Genomic DNA, 12,517 nt, shown 5'->3' on the forward strand with positions numbered 1-12,517 from the left:
AATACTATGTTCTGCTTCACCCAAGATGTGAGACTGAAGATGACCATAAAGAGCCCCTTCTGTGCTTAACATCTATGAGTCTATGAATCCACTATTTTTGGTTTTTGTTTTATTTTTCTATGTTTACTTATTTATTGTCATTAACTTTATGGCAGGAGAAAACACCTGCACCTTTCATGCTTTCAGTCTAGCATTTTCAAAGGGTCCTAAAGGAGTTACACACCCAACAGATTTAATTTTCATAAAATTTATGTGCCTGATTCCCCCAGACCCTTTTCAGAATCCCAGCTTTTTCCAGTAAGAGGTATTTAATATCTCTCTAAAGGACCAGATTTTTTGGAGGGTTCTATGGGACTGATGTAGATTTAGAAGTGTACAAGCAGGTTTGCCACTGAAATATTGTTATAAATGTTTTCATTAATAGACTTGCCTATAAGATTAACTGAGGCTCCAAGGAAGTAATGGCTTCAAGCTGCAGCAGAAGAAATTTAGGTGAGAGATTAGGAGGAACTTTTTGACTGAGGGAGGTCAACCATTGGAACAGGGTAGCAAGACAAGTTGTGCAAACTCGATCCCTGGAAATGTTCAAGCGTAGATTAGATGGAAACTTGACTGGTATGTTTTAGTGAGGAATGATCCTGCCATAGGCAGTGGGCTGGGCTAGCTGACCTCATAAGGTCTCTTTTACTCTTACTTTCCTATGATCCTAATTAGTGCTCATATTTACAGTGCAAACAACTGTGTTTCAGTACTCAAGAAAAATACAATCTAATTGGAGAAAAACAACTTCACAATGCTTTTGACAACAATTTTGGTATTTGTACAGAGTTTTTAATGCATTTAATTACAACCCACTTCAAATCTGCTTTACAGGTGCATATGAATAAAACACAATTTAATTGGTAAATACACTGTTTCAGTAGAATCTTGTAAAAATAAAAGAAATTCAGTTTACTTGTAAAGCATTTTGTAGAAGGGTCTTCTGCAATATCTGAACTTTATTACATAATTATTTTTAGTGTACAGAGATATTACACTTTTACAATATTTATTAAGGCAACAAAGAATGACCTTATTTATGTTAATTTTTTGACTGAAGCAGCAAGTACTGTTCTGTCTGCCTGCAACATGGAAAGTAGTTTCAGCTTTCTTATTCTAATAGTTAGCCATTTTTGCTAAATTTCTATGTTTCAGTGGATGTACTTCTCTAATAATATGATTATCTATCATAGTAAACTGAATGATGGAAATACGGGGTAGGACAGATTTTTATAAAGCAGACAAAAATCAACAAGAATATGAATACAGAATCTTTCAGTCAGAATCTTAAGTAAGCCTTTCCCATTAAGAGTGCTCACATCCCCTGACCATTCTTGTAGTTGTGAGACATTAAAAGAAACATTGATGAATATAGCCTCAGAGTTAACATGCTTATTTATCCATTAGAGAGCTACTACTGAAACATAGCCCTTGCTTCTGACTTAACAGTAATCTTCTATCAAGATAATGTGTACCCTGACATTTCCTGTCAGATTACAAAATAACATTTGGGATACTGGAGGATTGCAAATTTCTTGTTTTACCACCCTGGTGCAGACTTAAGTTATCTGAACACAAGTTAGGTAGCACGGCCCAGTTAATAGCCTTGATTGACATGGCCTAACTTTGAGATAATCAGAAGTCACTTAGTATGAGACAAGAAGCTTTAATTTGCAGACATTTATGTTTTAAGTGTCCTTAGTATGGTCTAAGTGTGACATGCAACTTCACCCTTAGGTACCTAAAGGTGGGTTAGGCAGTACTTTGTTGGTGTTCTGGCAGCAGGGACTTTGCCCATGCCAGAACAGAGTGGTAAGGAGCTATGCCAGAGCTGGGCAACAGGGAGCTGCACTTGTGCTGCATCTGGGAAATGGGTAGAAGTGGTGTCTGGGAAAATGTGCAGTAGTAGCCATTAAGTCAGAACTCCAGCTTGCCTTGGACTAGAGCCAGATTTTTCCAGTCCCTGGCTTTGAAACATTGCCAACCTCTGAATTAGAGAGTTAGGTGGAAGTTAGTCATTTCCCCGCCACCAATTTGATTTATAACTGAGCATAGGATGGACTGAGACACCCAGGCATCTGATCTGGGTCATTTCTGAACATTTTCAGAACCGCAAGTCTTGCCATCTTTTATGACCAAACTGGACATGCCTAAACAGCTTTGCAGCAACTGAGCAGGGCTGATTTGAATCAATCTTTGGAATGAAGACACCATGGGTACTTTTGCATGTCCTCCAGCACTGGGGGTGGGGGGGCACTACTTTAATTACAGAAGCTTTGAGAGCTGCTCTAATTAAAGCACTGCAGCATCTCATGTATCAACGTCCTTGCACTTCAAAATGGTGGCAGGGGTGCTTGAAATAAGCTGGTTTGATGAGCTTTAATTCGAGCACCCTCACTGCCATTTTGAAGCATGGGGATGCTGATGCACAAGATATGGGAGGCTGCTGGAGCGTGGTAATTGCCATTACCTGAAGGTTATCAATGGGCTCAGTGATAGTATCGTAAGTTGAAGGGAAAGACATGGAAGAGGCAGTTTGTGATTTATCTAGCTGACTACCATAATTTTCATTCAGTATGAATGCAATTAATTTTTCTTCTTAGGTGCCTCCCCTTCAAAGATATAACTATCACAATTCCTGAGATAGTATAAGAGGCCTATTTCACAGAACACTGAAGCAAATAACTCCTGACGGCCCTTTGAATAACAATGGCAGACACCTCCTCCTGTTTCCTTCTAAGAGTAGTTGTGATTGGTTTGCAAGAAGTTTTGGATGGGTTGGCAGCCATAAACCTTTCCTCCATCTGTACTCTCAGAGCATCCATATCTCCATATTCTCCTAACACTCGTTTGGTAAAAGCAAACAAGATATCCAAGCAGTGGATCTTCTCTCCACTGACCATGGGAAGGTCCATTGCTATAAGCTCAAGATGGTTTGGTTTTGGTATGCGTAAAGGTTCTGCCAAAGCATCTGCAAAGTCTGAAAGTGCAGAATACTTAATAAACTGAGTTGCTTTAGGATCAAATTTTCCCCAGATTTCATAAAATATATCAAAGTCATCATCACTTAGAGGTTCTGCACTTTCTTCAGTAGCAACATTGAAGTTTTCTAAAATAACAGCTATGTACATGTTTACAACAATGAGAAATGTTATGATGACATAACTAACAAAAAATAGAATACCTATAGAAGGGTCTCCACAACTAAGTTTTAAATTTGTTACATTTAAATTTGGAGCACATGAAGTGCTAGTTAACAAAGGGCTCAGAAGCCCATCCCAGCCAGCTGATGTTGTAATTTGGAAGAGACAGAGCATGCTGCCAACAAAGGTTTGGAAGTTGAAAATGTCATCAATCCCGCCATTCCAACCAACACAGGCAAAATTATTCATGCCAAGAATAGCATAAATATACATGACAAAAAACAACAACAGACCAATGTTGAACAGAGCAGGAAGGGACATCAATAATGCAAAAAGGAGAGTTCTAATTCCTTTAGCTGCTCGAATTAGTCTTAGGATTCGGCCAATCCGTGCCAAGCGAATAATTCTCAAAAGCGTAGGAGAGAGGAAAGTCTTGAAGACTTCAGAAAGTGCCAAATCTTTAAAGGAAAAGAGAGGGGGGAAAAAACAACAAGAGAATTAAGCTACTAATTCAATGAAGATTGCAGATATATAGGAACATGTTGTTATTTGTTATCTATTAGGTATTTAAGTGTTACAAGTTAGAAATGAAAATGTCCTGTCAACTTCAGCAAAACTCCTGATGTCCTTGCCACTTTAAGGGGAAAGCTACACTGTTAAAGTTTATGATCCATCTGAAGTTTATAAACAAATCAAAACTCCTTTAAATGTTAAACAAATGCATACAAACTCCTTAAAGTAACTACGATGAATTATTGCTTTCATTCTGTGGGCATTATGGTGCTGAGCACCTCAAATACATGAGGTTTATTCAGATCTACTTCCATGCTGGATTCAAGAGATTTTTTTACTAGTTGTGGCCTTGTAGGCTATGGCACATGAAGTCTTGTTTTCCTTCTTCTATTTCAGGGAGACTATGATCCTCAATAGTATATTTTTGCCCAGGACACAGAAAGACAACAGCACTATCAGTGTTGATAAAGATTCTCTTACTACATATAGATAGAGCCTAGGGCTCAGCTCTTATTTTGCCTCTAAGTTGTTACTGTTAGCCCAAAATGTATATATCTTGCCTCTAAAGCAGTGGTTCTCAACTTGTTTAGGCTTGAGGCATCCCTCAGAAAATGCCAGCTTTTAGCTTTCACTCTTTTTTTATTACAGAAAAATAATAGAGCAATTCTCCTGTTGCAAAGAACTCAGAAAGACCACAACAGGGCAGAATGTCTTTAACACCAGGGATTCCTGTTTGAAACCTCTGGCTTCACCTTGTCAATCATGTTTGCACACTGAGGCATGCAGGGTGTTTTCTCGGGTGGTATCTGGTTCCTGTCACTTTTGATATACAGGCTGTTGGAGTCCAAAGACAACTCAGATTCCAAAGGCAACTCAGAAAAAACCATTCAGATCCACGATCAGTGGCAAAAGCTCAGAAAGTTTACTGTCTTCAGACAGTATATCAGTTGCTCTGATTCAGAGTCAGTTCAACCTGGTGAAGCTTGTCCTTGACAGCTATGGACATAGTATGTTGTTCTCACTGCCCTAGGTCGCTACGAGAGACAAGTCTCCCAGCCCCTGTATTTATACTTGTGTGTACCCACCCCTCCCCACCACCTTCTTGTGCTAAATCTTATATCTCTCTGTCAAGATGTTCATCTTTACTTGATTTGTTTACAAAGTTTACACACCTACACTTTGCTTCTCATCTCTGTCTCGTTAGTGAGTTTTTACTTTTTTCATTCATCCTCAAGTTTTTTAGCTTTTCTCTTTCAGCTTTTCTCTCTTTAAAAAAGTGTCTTTTTGCTCATTAGTGTGTTTTTATTTTTCTTTCTTATTTGGTCATCCAGTGGTCATGAGGACCCTTTCTCCCATTCTGCTTTTCAGCATTGTAGCTTAGCATTATTATGAACTAGTACAACCAGAACTCCTACAGCAGTACTAACATTGCACGTGACCCTTTAGCAAGGCACCGCTGGGTGCCAAGAAACCCTAGTTGAGAATCACTGCTCTAGAGCAGGGTTTCTCAACTGGTGGGATATGAAGGTCCTTTACATGGGACTTGGGTGGCGGCGCTGAAACCAGAAGCGCCATGGTGGGACTTCCGGTTTCACTTTTGCGTGCTTTGATCACCAGCTGGGGGACCCTCCCCCCTGCTCTTTTACTGGCACCTGGGGACCCTCCCCCCTGGCCCTTGTTAACCAGTGTAACCAGGTTTTTTTGACCTTATGTAGGTGGGGTGTAAAGTGCAAAAGGTTGAGAACCGCTGCTGTAGAGTACGTTCTTCTTCCAACCAGAAAAATGCATAGCCTTCTCACTCTGTCAATAGGCAGCCTTGTATATCTCCAAACCACAAAAGATTCATAGATTCATAGATGTTAGGGTTGGAAGGGACCTCAATAGATCATCAAGTCCGACCCCATGCATAAGCAGGAAAGAGTGCTGGGTCTAAATGACCCCAGCTAGCATCGAGTCATCTACAGTAAACAGGAAATACTAGGCAAAGCAGTTTCTGATTTCCTATATCCAATTAGGGATCAAATCCAAGGTGTATCCTTTATATTTCCCAGTTCAGGGGAAGCCCAGGGTCATGAGCCTGAGCTCCCCCTACACCGGCAAGGAAGGCGACCATAGTTCCAGGGCCAGGCCAACAACTGATTGTCAGTTCAGCAACTGATTGTCCTAGCTCCTGTTCCCAATGCCTCTTTGGGATTAGGCCTATTTTATCTAGTGATTATTTTGTCCAGAGCTTCTTCCCTCCCAACAACTGGTTTATGCAGTCAGGCTACATAATGCATACTGTTCTCCTGGGTACGTGGCTTTTGCATTACTTTCTACCCAGGTGTTAAATTTTCCTTGTAATAATTTTACTGATAATTTAAGGTGGTGTTAGGGTGATGATGTTGCTGTGATGGTCCAGGAAAAATTCAAGAGGTAAGGATTCTTGTGGGTGGTAACTTTTATTGGGCAACTGTATAGTTGGGAGGGATACTTTTGGGCAGCAGGTACATTTCTTCGGGTCAGAGGGAAAAAAGGCAGCTTCAGCTAAATAGCAGGTAGAATAAAAGCCTGTGAAAAACTCAATATTTAAATAAAAAAAGAATAAAAAAAGACAGTCTCAGGTAGGTGACAGACAAACACCTTCAAAAGACAGGTCTGGGAACAGAAATTCATTGGCTTACTCAATACTAAGGCCTCCTTTACAAGTTATATTTATGCTATGATTAACATGTTAATCACAGCATAAATGGCAAGGTTGTACCCAATTTAGGGCACTGTAAAATGGCAAACCAGTCATAAAAATGTACTATATATAATGTAGAATCTTATGACTGGTTTGTATGGCACCTTATACTGAAGATGTAACAGGGCTAGGACTGGGGCTGACAATCAGTTGTTGGCCTGGCCCTGGAACTATGGTCACTTTCTTGCCAGTGCAGGGGGAACTCAGACTTATGGCGCTGGGCTCCCCCTGAACCGGGAAGTATAAAGGATACACTGTGGATTTAATCCCTAATCCCAAAATTGTTTTTCATGCCATGCACATGTAGATGTTAGGATTGGGGATCCATAGCATCTTTAAATGAATGTGTGCCAAGGGCCTTGAAACCAGGGACTTAAGAAGTATTGACTTTACTGCCCGTTATAATCAACCTCCTCCCAACTAACCTCTCTGCACTCCATAGGTGATAACGATCCTCTTCAAGTCTTGTTCTTCATTATCTTGTCTGTTAGCTACCTGTTATCAACTACAGAAATCCTCACCTTTTGAAGTGGGATTGTTGCCCCCCAGACCTGTGCATGGGGCAGGGGTGGGTGTGGGCTGTCCACTATGGGCTTGGGCTCCCTGCCCTGTTGCCCTTTCCTGGGGCTTTTGTGGCCTAGCAGTTGGGACCTGGCACAGTATGGCAGAGCAGAGCTGGGTGGGGAAGCTCCTTGCCACTGCAAGCCCCACATTGCCCTAGTGAGGCATCCCCTGACTGCCCAGCAGCAGTGGGGTTGGTGGTGCAGGTTTGTGCCCCTTGCTGCTGTGGAGTGCACAGGGGGTGGGTCACCAGGGCATTGCAAGGCTCACAGTGGCAAGGAGTTTCCCTGTATGGCCCCACTCTGCCCCACCTTGCTGGATCCCACCTACTGGGCAGTGGAGGTCCCAGAGGACGGTAGCAGGGCAGGGAGCCCAAGCCCACAGTTGGCAGCCTACTCCGTGCACAGATCTGGGGGGCACAGGTCCTCCCTACCCCTCTGGGAGTGCATGCAGTGGCAGGGAGCCAGCCCCACCCGGCTTGAGTCCACAGCAGGCAGCCCACACCCGCCCTGCCTACGGGCTCCACTCTGGCTATGCCGCCCGTGGGGGAATGGGAAGTGGGCTCCGCATTCCACTCCACTGCAGCAGCTGCTGCCTCCCATGGGTGGCAGCCAGGGCTTGAGCATTGCTGCAGGTGGTTGGGGGCTGTGGACCCGGGTCCCTGGACCCATAGCTCTGGCAGCTAGAGGCCCCCTCTGGCGGGGTTGGGTGGGAAGGAGGTTGCGGGTAGGGTATGAGGGGCACCAGCAGAGCCAGGAGGCTGCGGAGGAAGGGGAGTGAGGAGCAACAACAGAGCTGGGGGGCTGTGGGGAGGGAGTGATGGGCACTAGCAGGGCTTGGGGGGCTCTGGGTTGGGGGTGAGGGGCCTGGACCTGCATTCTGTGACCTAAGGTGGTAGGAGGAGTTGATTTTCCATGATAAAAAAAACCCAAAATCAAGTACCAAAATGTATAGGTATTTAGAATTTATTTTATTATAGTGATTGAGGCACTGGTAGGCTTCCAAATTGCTTTAAAACTGTAAATATATTATATAGATATATTGTGGCCTTTCATTTTAATCACAGATTTTGGGTTTTTTTGACAAATTGGAAAATTTGTCAATTTTTATCAGAGAATTTGCAATTTCTTATCAAGGGAAAACCAGGATCCCTGATGGTTAGACTATTTGTTGATGGAGAGTATGAGTCAACTCACCTTGGTAAACAGGAAAAACTAGTAGGTTTTTAGTCAAATTTAAAATTTTATTTTTCATTCGTTTGAATGACTACATGCCACTGACACAACTGCATGCATCACAGCGCCAGGCACGTTTCAAAGCACCCAGTGCTGCAGCACTTGCATGTGAAAAAATGCCCTAAGATCGTAAATCAGTACATCTTCCAATAGTTATATTTGTTTTTCTTTGATCTTTAAACTGAATAATATAGCACTGAGACCTTAGCCTATTAATAAATATTTCTCTTTAACCAGAGAAAAATGTGTTGTGTTTTATGTGATAATTAACTATACCATTTGCACCCATTTTCAAAATCCTTGGTCCACCCATGAACAGACCCACTGTCAAATGTAGTATTTCTATTGAAAACTCACCATATACACACATAAGGAAGAGACTGTAGTTTATGGTTGTTAGCATTTCTGTTCTACTTTTTTCTAATTCTAAAATGGTCATCGCTAATTACTATGATTACTTTATTTGTCTTTATTCAAAGTATTTTTGAAGGCACTGAAAGAACAGTTTAGTAATTTTGGAGATGAAATTACTTGATGCTCAGCTACTTAAAACACCCCTTTCTATTCCAGGCAGGATGCCAAGCTATATAGCTTGTACTTTACTTTCAATATTTCCCCCTAAACTCTGGCCATCTTCTTCAGCAAACCCACCCACAAGCCAGTTCTGAAACTTGCATTGTCTTGGTGTTTGAACAGGATCAGCTGATGATAGGAACCTTTTCCTCTGCCATACCCCCAGTTTATTAATTCCCTGTAAGCAGCTTGAGAATTGTAGTCAGACTTGCTTGCCAGTGCTCCCCAGCCTCCATCTCCTGTCTCTCATAGATTCATAGATGTTAGGGTCGGAAGGGACCTCAATAGATCATCGAGTCCGACCCCCTGCATAAGCAGGAAAGAATGCTGGGTCTAGATGACCCCAGCTAGATGCTCATCTAACCTCCTCTTGAAGACCCCCAGGGTAGGGGAGAGCACCACCTCCCTTGGGAGCCCATTCCAGACCCTGGCCACTCTAACTGTGAAGAAGTTCTTCCTAATGTCCAATCTAAATCTGCTCTCTGCTAGCTTGTGGCCATTATTTCTTGTAACCCCCGGGGGCGCCTTGGTGAATAAATACTCACCAATTCCCTTCTGTGCCCCCGTGATGAACTTATAGGTGGCCACAAGGTCGCCTCTCAACCTTCTCTTGCGGAGGCTGAAAAGATCCAGGTTCTCTAGTCTCTCCTCGTAGGGCTCGGTATGCAGGCCCTTAACCATACAAGTGGCCCTTCTCTGGACCCTCTCCAGGTTATCCGCATCCCTCTTGAATTGCGGCGCCCAGAATTGCACGCAGTACTCCAACTGCGGTCTGACCAGTGCCCGATAGAGGGGAAGTATCACCTCCTTGGACCTATTCATCATGCATCTGCTGATGCACGATAAAGCGTCATTGGCTTTTTTGATAGCTTCGTCACACTGCCGGCTCATGTTCATCTTGGAGTCCACTAGGACTCCAAGATCCCTTTCCACCTCTGTGCCACCCAGCAGGTCATTCCCTAGGCTGTAGGTGTGCTGGACATTTTTCCTCCCTAGGTGCAGCACTTTGCATTTCTCCTTGTTGAACTGCATCCTGTTGTTTTCTGCCCACTTGTCCAACCTGTCCAGGTCTGCCTGCAGCTGTTCCCTGCCCTCCGGCGTGTCTACATCTCCCCATAGCTTTGTGTCATCTGCAAACTTGGACAGAGTACATTTGACTCCCTCGTCCAAGTCACTGATGAAGACATTAAAGAGTATTGGTCCAAGGACCGAGCCCTGCGGGACCCCACTGCCCACACCCTTCCAGGTCGAAACAGACCCATCCACCACGACTCTCTGGGTGCGACCCTCTAGCCAATTCGCCACCCACCGGACTGTGTAGTCATCCAAGTCACAGCCTCTTAACTTGTTCACCAGTATGGGGTGGGATACCGTATCGAAGGCCTTCCTGAAGTCTAAGTATACGACATCCACCCCTCCTCCTGTGTCCAGGCGTTTCGTAACCTGGTCATAAAAAGAAACTAGATTGGTCAGGCACGATCTGCCTGCCACGAACCCGTGCTGATTTCCCCTGCCATGTTTTGATCTTAATAAATATTTAAGGGGAGACAGCCTCCAGAAGCTGGGGTAGTCTCTTCTTTGGTGTCTTCTCCTCTTGGTCTAGTCCTAGAGGTTAATTCCCCTAGTAGCCCAGGCTTCAGGGCTACTCTGCCCAAACCTCACAGGATGTATTTCCCCCTTGAAATGGCCCTAGTCATGCCTAAGGGGATATATTGTGGTTGGCAGCCACCCTCAAAGCCACCCTGATATCCCTGTTACAACTTGAAGGGGGCTTCCTTACTTCCAAGCTGACACTAGGCTCTTCAAGCCCTAAAGCCCTTGTGAGGGCTTCAGCCTTCCTGGCTTTCTTTGGCTGTTTTCCTCTGGCTGAGCCCCCCCCCCCCCCCCCCCCCCAGAACCATGGCCACAGGCCCTGGGCTCCTTGGCTTCAGCCCTGCCTTGCTCTATACCAGCACCCGGGGTCCCTGGACCCAGCAAGGCTGCTCCACTGCTCTATGCCAGCCCTTGGGGTCCCTGACCCCAGCAAAGTGGCTCTTGTTCTCAATACCACCCCCACGGGTCCCCAATCCCAACAAGGCTGCTCTGGCTCTGCACTGCCTTGGGGTCTCTGACCCTTATAGGGTGAGAAACCAACCCAACATATGCTCTATGTTGGGTGTTGCTCTATGTTGGGTGCCCCCCCAGGCATTTCTGTGGCCTCCACACCTCTCCCATAGCCACAACCCAGTCCTCCAGTGTTTAAACTTAAACACAGAAGAAGTAACTAAAACACAGTGTTAGTCATCTGGTTGCAACTCATTCAAACCCCCTTACAGTTATAACAGTTGCCACATTCCTTCCATAAGGAGCTGAAATGATTCCCCAGCTTACCGGGTGCCTCCTTTTCTGTGTAAGCCAACTTCACCCTCAGCTTCTTCCCCTGCAGCATGCAGGTATCAGCTGCCAGCCCCTCCCAGCTCAGGGGCTGGACTTGTATACAACTAAGTCTTGCCCTTTCCTGTCACCTGACTGCTGCCTTTGGAAATGGGCTCAGTGGTTTCCACTCAGCCTAACAAGCTGTTGAGACTCCCCTGACCTGTCGTCCTCCCTAGTTACCTAGCAATCCCAGGCCTCAAGGCCTGGGTCCCTGTTGCTCCAGGTTTCTGCAGAGCTCTGCTCCTGTGGGCCCCTGAAGTCTTACTGCCCTATTGTAGGTAGCCTCATAACTCTTTGGGCTTCCTTCTGGGGCTTACTCCAAATGCAACTCTCCCTAGTTCAGTTGTTTCCTGCACAATGCTCTAACCTGCTGCTTTCTCCTCTTACAGTAACAGGAGCACCTGGGTCCCTGTTACAATTCCCAGTTGCATCTCACTAGATGTGTCTATACAAGATGCTATGTCATTGTAGCGATGAGCCATGTCTCCATGGCTCACTGCTTCAGCTACATAGCATTGCCGGCCATGAACCGTGATGCTAATGCTACTGTGCAGTAGCTTGTACTGCACAGTAGCTTGTTGCTACTGCGCAGTAGCATCGAAAATGACCCATGTGGTGTTGGGACTGCACAGTAACTGTAGGGCTAGGGACAGACATTATACACAAACCAATTTAAATGATCAGAAACTGGTTTAAACCTGTAACAGAACAGGTGGTCAGTGCGCATAAACCAGATTGAGAATGGCTGAAACCGGTTTGAGATAAACCTGATTTAATGTAGTATTAGATATAACTGATTTGACTCAAACCAGTTTATGCAATGTCTTTCCCAGACCCCTTGCTTGTTTAAGATAAACTAGATACCCCCAGCATCCCGGCATGCTCTCTGGGCTGGGTGGGGCTCTCTGCTCCACAGCAAGGCTGGCCCCTCTCCTTTGCTCCCTGGCCACAGCTCCCTTCTCTTCCCCTCACCACTCTGTGCTAAGCAGGAATCCCCCCCTCCCCTTTGCCTTGCTGAGGTATCTGTGTATTAGCTAGCAGATCACATGCTGGCTATGGTCTGTGCGGAATCAGCGAGTAGCTGGTAATGTCCCCCTGTTGTTTTCTTAATTGGGTGATACACACTGTTATTCCTGCTGGGCTAATCACAGCATCCTGCTGGAGCCTGTCGCCTGTCCATGCCCTCCTCAGCTCCATGCTGTGGAAGGAAAGGAGGGCTGCTCTAGCAGCCCCTGGCTCCTAGCCTGAGCCACTGCAGGCATGTGTCTGCATTTCTGGGATGTCTGTTCGGTTACAAAACTGATTTAGCCGAG

The 12,517-nt window shown here is 44.9% G+C and overlaps 1 protein-coding gene across 1 annotated transcript in view; it reads right to left on the bottom strand.

Annotated features, from left to right (window-relative positions):
* Positions 1 to 829: 829 nt before the first annotated feature.
* Positions 830 to 12,517, bottom strand: part of LOC102572501 (sodium channel protein type 5 subunit alpha) — a 123,764-nt gene continuing 112,076 nt past the window's right edge. Inside the window, 2 exon segments of the mRNA XM_059729367.1 lie at positions 830 to 2,630; positions 2,632 to 3,640. Of these exon segments, the coding sequence (XP_059585350.1) occupies positions 2,357 to 2,630; positions 2,632 to 3,640 (1,283 nt within the window). The 3' untranslated portion in view covers positions 830 to 2,356.

Source organism: Alligator mississippiensis, chromosome 5 (genome assembly GCF_030867095.1).
Source record: "Alligator mississippiensis isolate rAllMis1 chromosome 5, rAllMis1, whole genome shotgun sequence".
Taxonomy (NCBI): domain Eukaryota; kingdom Metazoa; phylum Chordata; order Crocodylia; family Alligatoridae; genus Alligator; species Alligator mississippiensis.